The 13,335-nt window shown below is 32.7% G+C and overlaps 1 protein-coding gene across 15 annotated transcripts in view; it reads left to right on the top strand.

Moving 5' to 3' along the window:
• The window catches only part of LOC119644709 (putative uncharacterized protein DDB_G0293878), a 28,071-nt gene that overhangs the window by 4,153 nt on the left and 10,583 nt on the right, over window positions 1-13,335 (top strand). For all 15 annotated transcript variants that reach the window (XM_038044416.1, XM_038044411.1, XM_038044410.1 and 12 more), the window contains 2 exons: window positions 11,479-11,610; window positions 11,723-12,508. In XM_038044416.1, the coding sequence (XP_037900344.1) occupies window positions 11,479-11,610; window positions 11,723-12,508 (918 nt within the window). The remainder of the gene's footprint in view (window positions 1-11,478; window positions 11,611-11,722; window positions 12,509-13,335) is intronic.

Below are 13,335 nucleotides of genomic sequence, written 5' to 3'. Positions count from 1 at the left end.
TTCTTCAATCTACTGTGCCTGCCATATAAGCAGAAAATGCTTCTTTTTTTTTTGTTTGTTTATATTTTCTGCTCAAATGCTTACAAAGGTCAGCTTCAACCACACCAAACCTGTGGTGCAAATAAAATAAATCACAAATTAAAGCAGAAGTAATCGAAATAAAAGAACACATTTAAATCAAATATATGCACATATTTATATGCACAAATACATACATGATCATATTTATTTATTGGGGTCTAAAATTTTGTAAGCATTATGTTATTTATTTTTTTTTTTATTAATCATTATTGTTTTTCTTGGTTTTTGTTTTTTGAGGGGTCGCTTATTTTTGATATTTCCAACATACCCACATACTAGCTAGTTCATAATCTCGCCTGCCCATATATCTGCTCATATATATTAGTTTGGGGAAAAAGAAATCCATTATTTTTTCGGTAGATGGCTGCACTGATAGATTTCTCGTAAAGTATCGATCAAACAATTTCAGATTTATGCTCGTTGGAAAGGTGACATTTCGCAGTAAAAAAAATTCTTTTGCTGTTTTTTGTTTGGTGCATTCAGTTGTGAGTTACAGCGTGTTAAAAATGGAAGTGAACAAAGAGAAAATTCGGTACATTTTACAGTTTTTCTTTGACAAAGGCGAAAATGCAAGCCAGGCGGCTAAAATTGTGAATGGTGCTTATGGTTCCGATACTGTAACAGCCAATTATGTGCAATTTTGGTTTCGTAGATTCCGTTCAGGAATTTTTGATGTTAAAGATGCACCTCGCACAGGTAGGCCGGTCGTGGAAAATGTCGAGAAAATCGGACAAATGATCGAAGTTGACCGGTATGTTAGCAGTCGTAACATCGCCCAGGAGCTAAAAATCGACCATAAAACAGTTTTAAACCATTTACACAAAGCTGGATTCAAAAAGAAGCTCGATGTTTGGGTGCCACACCAATTAACAGAAAAAAACATGATGGATCGAATTTCCATCTGCGAAGCCTTGGCCAAACGGAATGAGATGGACCCATTTCTTAAACGGATGGTGACTGGAGATGAGAAATGGATCACATACGATAACCCTGTGCGAAAACGATCGTGGTCAAAGAGCGGTGAAGCACCCCAAACGGTGGTCAAACCAGGACTAACGGCCAGGAAGGTTTTGCTATGCATTTGGTGGGACTGGAAGGGGATTATTTATTATGAGTTGCTTCCATATGGCCAAACGCTAAATTCTGACCTCTACTGTCAACAACTGGACCGTTTGAAGATAGCGATTGACCAGAAACGGCCAGAATTAGCCAACAAGAGAGGGGTCGTGTTCCACCAGGACAACGCTAGGCCACACACATCTACAGTGATTCGCCAGAAACTTCGGGAGCTTGGTTGGGAAGTTTTAATGCATCCGCCATACAGTCCCGACTTGGCACCAAGCGATTATCATCTTTTTCTTGTATTGCAAAATTTCTTTAATGATAAAAAATTGGAATCTAGGGAGCATTGTGAAAATCGGCTACTAGAGTTTTTTGCAAATAGAGACTAGGACTTCTATGAGAGAGGCATTTTGAAGTTACCTTTAAAATACCAACAAATCGTACAACAAAACGGTGCATATTTGACCCAAATCGGACAATCCGAAGCATGTTAAATAAAGTCCTGAAGTTCATATAAAAATAATGGATTTCTTTTTCCCCAAACTAATGCATATAATATATACTACATGATATTTAGTATTCGTTCGTTAGCATTCTGAATGATCGAAGCTTTCGAAAATTTGATTACCGTAAAGCTATTTAATTGTTTATTACTATACATAATTTAGCATTGATTTTAAACACATTTTGCTACGTGCATAAATACGCACGCTAATATCTATTATTATTATTGCTATATATATTCTATATATGAATAAATATAAACGGAATTGATTAAATTTTATTTGCAAAATCGTTCTTGTACTTATTCATATATATTTCATCCAAGTATTTGTCAATGCATTTATAAAATGTCTACACATTCATCAAAGACTCTTCGCCGTATAGCTAGACACATGTTTAGTGTCGGCCTCTGTGTAAATGCATCAATCAGTTCGTTTCTCTTCCTTTTTTGATCGCATTTCTTCTTAGCTGTAAATACATTGTTACATATGTAACAAGCCTATTTGTGGTGCTAAACTCTACTAAGCTCAAATCGCTTCAAAAAAAGTTCAATTGAGAAAGAAATTAAAAAATAATATGTATTGGGTTATGTAGTTTTCTCCGCAAGCATGGTGTTAATGCCTATGGCCAACACTCGCCTGATTGTCTCAAATGAACATGTACTCAAAAGGTGGCATTTCAGTTTCAATGTCTTGTGAAGATAGTTTTCTAACTCTTTGCTCATTTAAAAAGTTATATTGATTTAAAGATGAGTGCAATATCTAAAGAAATCGACTATGTGATGCTCTTTTATTATACAAAAGGTAAATCGGTGTCAAAAGTAATGTTGGTAACTCTACGGTAAAAATGCTGAAGTGAACGAAGACATCTAGAAGTGGTTTGAGCGATGCCGTTCCGGAAATTTCGATGACAAAGATGCCCTTCGCTCTGGTCGGTTAATGACTGAAAAACTCGATTAAAAATTCTGCAAGTGGTGGAGCAAAACCGGCACGCGAGCTGTCAGAAATCAACCACCTGACAACTTGAAGTCATTTGAAAACAGCAGGCTACGAAAAGAAACTCGAAACCACAGAAAAAACTGCAATGTCTTTCTACATGACCCAAAAATATTTTTGATCCTAGCTAAAGTTATAATATATTTTAAGCATTGTCACTTCCTTATTTGGATAGCTTACCTGCGGTGTTGCCTCCTTGATTCTATGATAAAAAACATAACACAGTTCGTCGATTGACAAATGCTGGGAAATTTAGATGTGTTCATGGATTTAGGGAAATTATTCGATCAACGACTATATTTTAATCTGCTAAGACTAAGATCGGCGATCGCCAATGCTCGAATAGATATTACTTTCAAAATCAATTTCTGCTTTTTGCTCTTAGAAATTTAATTTTGACCCGCTTGTCTGTTTACCTCCTTATCAACATAGATTGCTTTCGTTAGCGCTACCGTCACTTGAGAAACGCAGATTTGTCGTTGCTGTTTCCTTCTTTTAATTCAATTTATCAATACTACGTACTATCGATTCGTCAACTTTACTTAGTAAGATAAACTTCAAAGTGCGGAACCGTTTTTCTTATTTTCATAAAACTGCTAATATAAATAGGTAATTATGAGCTTTTCAATCCGGTTGGAGCCTTTTTCAAAAATCTAAATTATATCTATAATTTAACGCCAATATTGGACTCTCTAAATTCTGTCTATAAGTCAACTCTCCTAATTGCGCATGTTTTCTCTATGTGCCTACATTAATTTGTAATCTTGATATCGTCCTACGATTCGAAAATTGCAACTACATTTTCTCACTACTATCGGTTACCAAGTTTTTGCATGTTTTCAACGGCTTAATTGTTCACAACCAACTCGTACTTTATACCGGCTGCGGTTGTACATGTTTATTTTTTCTTTTTTCTGCAAATAAATAAATAAATTCGTGGCAGGCGGCAAGCCCATGTCAATATCACTCGCAAACTTATCGCGATAAAGCGAGCATGTTCCTTCTATAGTATTTAATGGCGGACCGTAACCCAATATAATGTTTTTACTATTACCAATTAAAAATTTGTCATTTTTCTTTGTTAGAGAAGTGAACTTTTTTATCCGAATATGCGCAAACCAGACAAAACTAAAATATTTTTCAATTATTTTATGCATTTCTCTAGCTACATATATATGTGTACATTTTCTTGTTTTTATTCAAATTTGCACTTACGCTGCTCGCGACAGTGGCTAATCGAATATGTAAGAATCTCAACTAGCAAGTCCTTGTGCACAGGTTCAAATATCAATGCGGCAGTGTTTACGTTTAATTTACTCGCTTCTTTTCGACCGACTTCATATTATACGTATAGCGAAATCCCATCAAGAATGGTTTCGGTGTTGCCATTTTTTGATATTTTACGAAAATAAAAGCTTTTTTGTCAACACTTCAATAAAAGAATTATGAGCAAACACACTTTTTTAAGATCCTGCAGCGGCTTCACATCTTGGGACAAGAGAAACAGTAAATCAAACTCAAGGCAGCATAGGGAAAAGGCTGAATTCACACGACAGCTGAAAAGACTTAAAATAGAAAGTAAAACCTCATGCAGGTATAATTGCTTTAATACGATAATACTTGTTGCAAAGCAAGGTATTGAAAGACATCAAATAAAAAAAAACCGTTGTTAATTACAGTACCTACAGGTTTTATTCTCAGAAAATTTATCAGCTGACAAAGGCATTTTTTTTATACTGAACTAAGGAAAATGTCATAAAACGCAGCCGTATAAACCCATCTTAAAGTCTTGAAGTAATAAACATATATTCTTGCAAATTTTCGTGGATTATAAAGAGTTGGTAATGAATAGGCCATTGCCAATCTTCTTAGGCTTTTTGCTTTAAGGATAACAATTTCTAACGAAATTTTGTCTTTGTTTAGCGTTTCGTAGAAAATCATTCCGTGTAGTTTACCCAACCAAACTCGTTTTAGAAATTTTCCTTTCATTATATCCTTGTACACATAAAATTTAGCAAAGAAATTCTCAATTTTCCTAAACTCTACTTAAGTTGTAGTGAAATAACTATCAGCTGCCAAATGTTGGCAATGATTCATTGTCAAATGTTTTGTTTAAATATATGTTTTTCTAGAAATCCCTACGTAATAAAGATTTAGAAAGTTTTATCGTCAGTAAATACTTAGAAAAATGTTAATCGTCTTTTGAAGGATATTTTGAGCTAATGCTATGAAAAACTAATACATCATAAAGTTTGTGACTGAAACGAAAATTATTTATACGTCAAAATCATTAAAAATTCCAGACTAGCATTAGACGATTGACGCGTATTCGTTTTGTTAAATCTATGCAAAAGATTAAAAAGCTAAAGAAAATTGTTCAATGTTTTAGGAAAGATTTGTATAATCTTATCTCTATATATATAATTCAGCACAAATTCAGGGTTTAATCATAATCAAGTGTTTTATTGCTGCTTCTTTTGGCTTCACAACATCACTAAAGAGGCAACTATATTTTTATACCCCCCACCGAAGGATGAGGGGTATATTCATTTCGCCAAAACGTTCGCAAAGCCCAGACGGAAGCATCAGAGACGCCACAATTTAAATATAGTCATGATCAGCATCAAGTTTTAAATCGATATAGGAATATCCTTTTGTCCGTCTCTGTAATGTAAACATTCTCCTGACCGCAAAAATAAAACTATCGACTTGAAATTTGATAGGATTACATGAAGTTCTTCGATGCAGATTGGTATTAAAAATGGGCCAAATCGTCGTGGGGTCGTGGGACACGCCCACAGCACCACGTAAACTTAGAATACCTCGGTTTTTGTTTTTTTTTTTTGCGCGGACTTTAGAAACTCTATAAAATTTATACATTCTTGATTAGTTTCAAATTTTGAATGCATCTAAACATATCCATTTGCCTGCGCAACTGTGTAGTAGTATTTGTGGCAAACATTCTCCCGTTAGCGAAAATGAAGATACCGCCTACAAATTTACAAAAGAATTTGGAAGTGACATTTCTAAGAACACGCCTATAACGCGCAGATGCCTATACGATAAAAACTTTCATTTTGAAAATAAAGAAAATCAGCCACGCCCACTCGATTAAAATATAATTATTTTGATTTTTTGCTTTTTTGAGGACAACAGTGGGTATAAAAAATTCGGTCAAGGCCAAATATAATTTGCTTACTTGTTGTTTGTTTATTTATTTAAAAACGAAAGAAAAAAACGGTACGAGCGCACTTGAGTCTACATGATATACAGGTACCGCATAGCAATAACAATCCTGAATGTTACTTTAAAGCACTAAATTACAATTTTATGTATCTATTTTACATATTAATAGATAAATATGGTCATACCACTAATCCCACCACTAGAATCTGCTCCCCACCCAATATACTATAAGCAAAGGAAAGTAAGGAATTTTTGTATTATTTAGCGAGGAATATACAGATTCGCATTAAGAATTTCTTTTAAATGCTATACTTACTATGTATTTATTTCTAAGGCAGAGTTTGTGCTTATTTCTCGAGTTCTTTAAGAATATAATTCCTTATTTTGAAGAGGGTTTTTTCACATTCTCAGCCTTGCAATTGGTGTCATCCAAGATGTTATATTGTAGTTACTCTTACTATTCGAACGGATTTATTTGTTGTCCATGGTTTCCGAAAATTTACATTGAAGTAGAGATGATTACTTTCCTAGCTGTTATACATATTTGCTTAGAATCGAAGAAATCCAAGTTTGTACCAATTTATTTGTCACTACATACCTTAAAAGAAATTAATCAGGGGAAGATTTAAAATTATTTTATTTTTATATCTCTTCTTCGTCTAAGAATTAAAACTTTAAATTTATATCCATACGTGTATGACAATTCCACTAAAATCAAAATTATATTGAAGAAAGCTTGGTTACTACATCATGTCAGATGCCATATATTTCCATTTAAAAAATCTCCTAAATTTCCTTTCGATAACAAACCTTAAGAAACAATATTTTAATTTTCAGTTGACATCAAATCTATTCCATAATTTTCAGTCATAATATTATGCCTAAAACTTAAATTTTGTTCTAACTAATTACTAAGGGACAGAGAAAACAAAAGAAAACAGCTGATAAAAATGAAACAAGGTGAAACGAAACAAGAAACTTCATGAGAAAGTATTCACAACAGCAAAAACGTAAATCACGATATGTAAAAATTCAATGTAATTCAAAATAGTCTAACTAACTAATAAATACTAAACTATCAATCAGTCATATTCTAAGTAACATCGCAGAGGCACCACAAGTCACCCTCTTTTTTTTTTTTCTTCGTTCTGGTGTTTTCATAACTTAATATAATTATTTGACAACAAAATTAATATAAAAGAATTTTCATAGTGTTTAGTTGTTGTTTCGGCAATCACCTATTTAATATTAAGTCACAAAAACTACGGCAAGAATATATACAGTGTAGTAATGAGTGATCATAACCTCAAAAATTTGGCGATATGTTTTATCAAAAATTAAATTATTTAGAGAGAGTCAAAAAATTTATCGTAAATTTAATAAAAAACAAAGTTCTTTTAACTAATAAATTGTGCAAATAACCACATATATGTAATATATATGTACTAATTATAAAAAATAAGAGCGAATTTGTATGAAAGTGATAAAAAAAAAACTGTGTGATCAGAATATTCACAAGTTCCTATATAAAGCATAAGCGATCTAACTAATCCTGACCATCCGAGATGCGCGTACAATAGGTAAAATACTTTAGAATTCTTTTCATTTACTTTACAACAATCAAAAGTACACACGTGTGATCATCGATATTGCTAGAGTTAACTAATTATCGGATTAGTACAAGAGTTATTACTAGATCTTGGCTGTCGGAAAAGAATATCAAATAAAGATTTTATTTCACGTTTAATGTGCCTGCAGGATACTTAGAATTGGCAACTTAACTTATTCCATGAAAATGTAATTAATGAAAATTACGAAAACAATTTTTACAAGCGTTTTGGACAACTCTGGTCGTATATAATAATGGCTATAGAAAATGATCATGAAATCATTTGAAAGACTCGTTGCAAAGGAAAAGAGCCTTGAATTTCTTGACTTGGCCCCTTACAATGTTCAAGGCCAGGGATCGTATGACTGTTTGCTGCAAATAGTACCGTACTGGAGCTAACGACGATTAATATCGCGTACAACGCAGTAACGCGTAATGTTTACTTAGCACATACCGTACGCTTATTTAAGACGATCGGGTAAACAAGTATCTATATAACTCTTTGATATCTTCGCTTTTCGTTGGCCTCGACAATTTGAATTTTCTTTTCCTCTATGAATCATCGTTCATATTTTTTTGTACCAACCGCCGTGTTCATGAATAGGAAGCCCCAAGATAACCTTTCGATTCGGATTGGTTGGCTGCTTATCACTGGCAATCATGGGGAGAAGGTTCTGTTATGATTTGGGCGGCTATATCGTGGTATTCAGTTGGTGCTTTCGCTCATATCACTGGCCGAATTACTGCAAATGGCATCCTCATTGATGAAATTCTTACTTTAACATATTGCCGTCAAACACTGCGCCCATATACATGGGGAAAAGTGTTTACTCTCAGTTTAAGATATATCAGATTATCATCAAACATCTCGCCTGGCCAGTACAATCGTTAGAGCTCAATGTAATTGGTGAGCTTTAGAGCAGAGAGTGAGGAGCAAAATTAATATTTCCAACATCATTGAAATAATTGGCAGATGTTTTGGTACGACAACGTGCCGTTGCAAGCAATTCAGACACCCCATGAGTCTGTTCCGTAAAGAATTGCAACTGTGCTACAAGCAAGTGGTGGCGTAATATACTATCCCTAATAAATAAATATTGTGTTATTTTGTTTATCGCCTGGGTTTGATAATATACGAAATAATGCCAATTCAAGATGTACAGAAGACATGGATCTGATGCTAGTGTCCTGCAGGCAGTACGATTGGAAAATTATCCTTCTCAATGAGCTTTTGTTAAATCCGCTAGAAAATGAGCAAGTGTTCTTCTTATGTATACACAGACATATATATGGACGCATGTACTTAGATATATATATACCATTTATTATAAACTATATATGAAGTGTCAGCTCGTTACCTTTTGCTGTTAATTATTCAGTTGGTAGTGTTATCTCTCAGTACAAGGAGAAGAAAATGTAGATATTGCGTTCAGGAAGCAATGTTACCCCGTAGCTCTCTAATATAAAGTATTTGGATTTGCTGAACATATTCTCATGTACATGTCGATTTTCATATAACACCCGACGTAGTAAGCAGTAGACATAAAAGTAGCTGTAAAAATTGTTATGAAAAAAGTCATTTCTTAAAAGTCTTATATAAAAAGTAATAGTTATATAATGGCCCCAAATGTACTTATTTATGTGTGGTACTTACTTACTGCTCAGCCATTTTATCGTTTCTTAAAATTGTACTCCCATGCGTTTTTTCCCAAAGTAACGAGAATCGGTAAGAAAGAGTAGAGCAAAAGGTGAATGGATTATTCAAGCGGCGTTTTCAGTTTACGATGTATTCTGTGCAAAATACCCAACGGATATTCATCCCAATGCTTTCAACAATTTCGATGAAAATGAAAATTTTTACCACAAAATTACTTTATCACTAATGTACTATCTTCTTTCAATGCATTTCAATTTCAACGTAAGCGAGTTTATTGCAAAACAAAGTTCCATGAAAGCCGCCCGTAATCAAAAACATTGCTATTTTCTTTTCTTCTTCTCATTTTTTTTTTCCATTTTTAAAATACAAAATTCGAATTCAAAATTCATATTAAAATTTTTGGAAATTTATTTAAAAATGTTCTCGCCTTTGACTACATATGTATATGTATTGGTGAAACGTATTATACATAAATCCTAAATTTTAATAAATATTTACGAGCGACGCCTACTACTACTACTGCTGCTGCCGTTGCTGCTGCTGCTGCTGCTATGTTTAACATGAAAGTAAATATGTTTGTAGTTTTTGACATTTTCACATTTACAACCGAACCATACATTTTTGATGTCTACACATATACTTTTTTAATCGAATCAGTTATTTAAATAACGGTGGATATGATGATCATATTTTCAAACAATGGCAAAATAGTCTATATTTGCGTACTTCTTAGATCATAATAAGAGAGAAAATGAGATTGATTATAAAATTTAATTGCTCTTCATGCGAAATGATATAAATCCATGCAGGTAGTACTACATGTCAATTTCAATTACGTTTTGATGCTTGACTTAATTTCAATTGGTTATTTTTTTTCTTTTCAAAACATAAAATGCAACAAAAGGGGCGAATGTATTATTTATGATATTACTTCTGTTTTCTTTACCAATTGAATTTCTGATTGATAGATTGATAGATTCCTCCTTTAATAGTAAGATTTCTTCATACAGCCAAATGGTGAGTTTCTCTGATATGGTACTCAAGTTTTATCTCCTTTTGAGCTATTCTTCAAGAAATGTTTGGAAATGCTGCGACATGTTAATAACTAAAAGTAATACTTTTTTTTAATTCTTTTAGAATTTTAATAAAGATGCATATCTTTGTCCCCACCTAGTCTTTGCAGATTTTCGTCTTCTATATCTCTTTATTATAATTTCCTTGTCCTACCCCCCGTAACTTCGAAAATTGCTATTCGTTATATATTGATTCGATGGCAGTTTTTTTTTTTTTTTAAATAAATCAAAAGAAAATATTATCAAGGACTTTTGATGAAATCCATGTATTAGCTAAGAAAAGAGGAAGCTTTTTGCTCTATCTAGTTTAGTTACCAATATTTTATGAACAAGTCGTCGTCAAAGCATTTCGCTTCATCCATATGAAGAAGGGACGTTATAAGTAGAATTTGAATTTATTTAAAAAAAAGAAAAAAGTATTAATTCAAGTACTTGATACGTATCATGCACAACATACCACACATTATAACCAAAATATAAATACGAAATATGCGAAAATACTTAAAAAAAAAATCATAGCAAAAACCGCAAATAAACAGTTACTTGTTGTTACTTTATGAGTTTAGAACACATATGGAGAAAGAGTAAAAGATTGAGCGAAAGATAGGCAGGCGAAGATAGAGAGACACATGCTCAACATTCAAAATAAAAGGTCATGTCGGTTAAGGTTCTTATTGTTTGTTTGTTTTCTATGCAGAGCATTGTTTTATGCAGAGAACAGAGTGTGTAAAAAAAAAAAAAACTAAAATATTGCAACAGTTTTTCTAAATATTAATACAATTAATTAGTGTATCAATGGAATATATAAATATACAATTATAACGTTCGCGGTTTTTATTCTATTAATCTAAAAAAAATTTTGTTTTAATTTTCTAAGATTGTGCATTTATATACGAATGATGTGTTTTTTTTTTTTAATTAACGGTAAATTATCATTTGTATAACATATTGGTTTTGTTCGTTTCTAAAAAAAAAAAAAAAAAAAAAAAAAAAAAAAAAAAAAAAAAAAAAAAAGTGTGTGGATATGGTTGATTATTCACATTATGCTGTAGTTGTAAAGTTTGAAAATATTCACTTTCTCAAGGTTAATTAATATAAGGTTGAAATTAAAAGTGTTTTTGTCTTTTTTTTGGTTTTCGTTCTTTTTTATTCTTTTTTATATGCGGTTAAGATAAATTTTAAAACAAAGTCTTAATAATTAGAGATTAATAAGAGGAGGTATACGAGTGATAATAGTATAGTATTATGTGAGATAAAAACTTGTCCAATATATGTAATGAATATTAATTTAATTAATACTAATATTTTTAGGAATCTCCATATGAGTCATGGGAGGAGTGTCGCTTAAAAGATTGGGATGATAATCAACTGAAGGAATTGCTAGAAGAAGCTTATCATTATAAAAATCCACGTGATAAGGAGAACAAGAGCAAAGCATTTTTGGTAGATATTAAACAAAAAAAAAAAATAAAATAAAAATAATGATAATAATAATAATTGCGAAGATTTCATTCGTGCTTAGCTGGATTTTTTTTCTTCTTTATTGCCTTATCAGAAATTACTCGAGAAAGCCGAAAATGAAGAAACATCATATCCTTTTTGTGCAATAACACCACGCAATTTGTCCACATCAATTACGTCCAATAGTTATTATAACTATAATCAGCAAAACGCCCATCATCATCATTCACACAGCCATAATAGTCAACATCAGCCGCATAGATCCCATCATCACCATCATCATCACAAGCAGGGTGGCTCCTTGCAAGATCTCGTCAACGAAACACAACTGGACTGTGATCAAGCGTTTGGTAATAACAGTGTGAGTGGTAGTCAACGTACACGACGTCAAAATCACAATTCCCGACAAAAGAAATATTCCTCTTCCGTATCTTCACGTCAACGTGAAGGGGGTAGTTTGCCTAGTAACGTTAATGTTACCCACCAACTCGGTTTATGCGGCAATTTGACTACCAACGAGTTAAGTTTTATGCATGACGTAGCAGCAGCGGTAGCCACAACAACGCTTAAATCTAGTAAAAAAGAACAGCGACGCAACGCGAAGGCAGCTGCTGCTGCAGGCGGCGTAACACCTATGGAAGCCAATAAAGAAATGCCAACAGCAACTACTCCGCTGTTGTCTACCAATAATAATAGCAATATTTCTGAAGTGCTAACGTCTACGGGCGGCGATAATAATGCCACCGTTGCAAGTACTTCAGGTTCAATTTTGGCCATAACCAGTGCAGGCGATTGTGTTATCGAAATGGGCGAACCAATGATGGATATACAGCAACAACACCGAATTCTGCAATCCAAAGGACAAGATGTAGCTACACAGGTAAAATTGTAGTAATAAACAAATTGCTTCTCAGAAGTTATCTAAATCAAAAAAAAAGAAAAGAAGAAAATTTAGAAATGCAACCCTGATTGCATGTGAGAGAGTCAGGGTTGTATCTTCTAAAGAGATAAGATGAACAAATAATAATAATTGATTATTTACGACTTTTCAGATAAACTTATATAAAAACAATGCAAGTTTTAGATGTATTTTTTCTAATTTTTATTCTTTTATTTTTATCTAATATCTACGCGATTAAGACATTTGAAGTAGTTAAACCATTAATGGAATAATTTTGCATGGTTTGCCATGTAAGAGATAACTACTTCAATGGAATGGTTAAATTGTGAACATATGTTGAGTTTTAAATGCTCGGAACAATTCTGTTTTATAGGCTAAAAGTGCAAATCTGTGGAAAAAATTAATGAATTTCTTACTCCCTAAATTTAAAATATTAATTAACATTTCATTCTTCGAGAGGTGGTCGACATGTCTAAAATACAAAGATAACTACGATCTTTTTTCATATTTCAATTACTTTAACAATATAATTTTAACAGGTGTGTTGGTTAAATGAGATGGTTAATAATGCAACTGGATAAGGATTACACATTCGCCCTTTGGCGGATTATAGCTTTTTTATTTGTTTTCTTTATTTATTATTTAATTTATTTATTTTAATTTTTTACTTTTTTACTTGATGAATTTACTAGGCCAACAAATATGTTTAGCAACAAAGTGACAACTCTGTGTTGTAAGTGAAACATCGAAGTTGCCAGGGGAGGTAACTTATTCAACATTACAGTGAATATGTGCGCCAGTGGCTC

The sequence above is a fragment of the Glossina fuscipes genome, unplaced genomic scaffold (genome assembly GCF_014805625.2).
Source record: "Glossina fuscipes isolate IAEA_lab_2018 unplaced genomic scaffold, Yale_Gfus_2 0, whole genome shotgun sequence".
NCBI lineage: Eukaryota > Metazoa > Arthropoda > Insecta > Diptera > Glossinidae > Glossina > Glossina fuscipes.
Note: the sequence above shows the minus strand (reverse complement) of the source record. Positions and strands in the feature narration are given on the sequence as shown.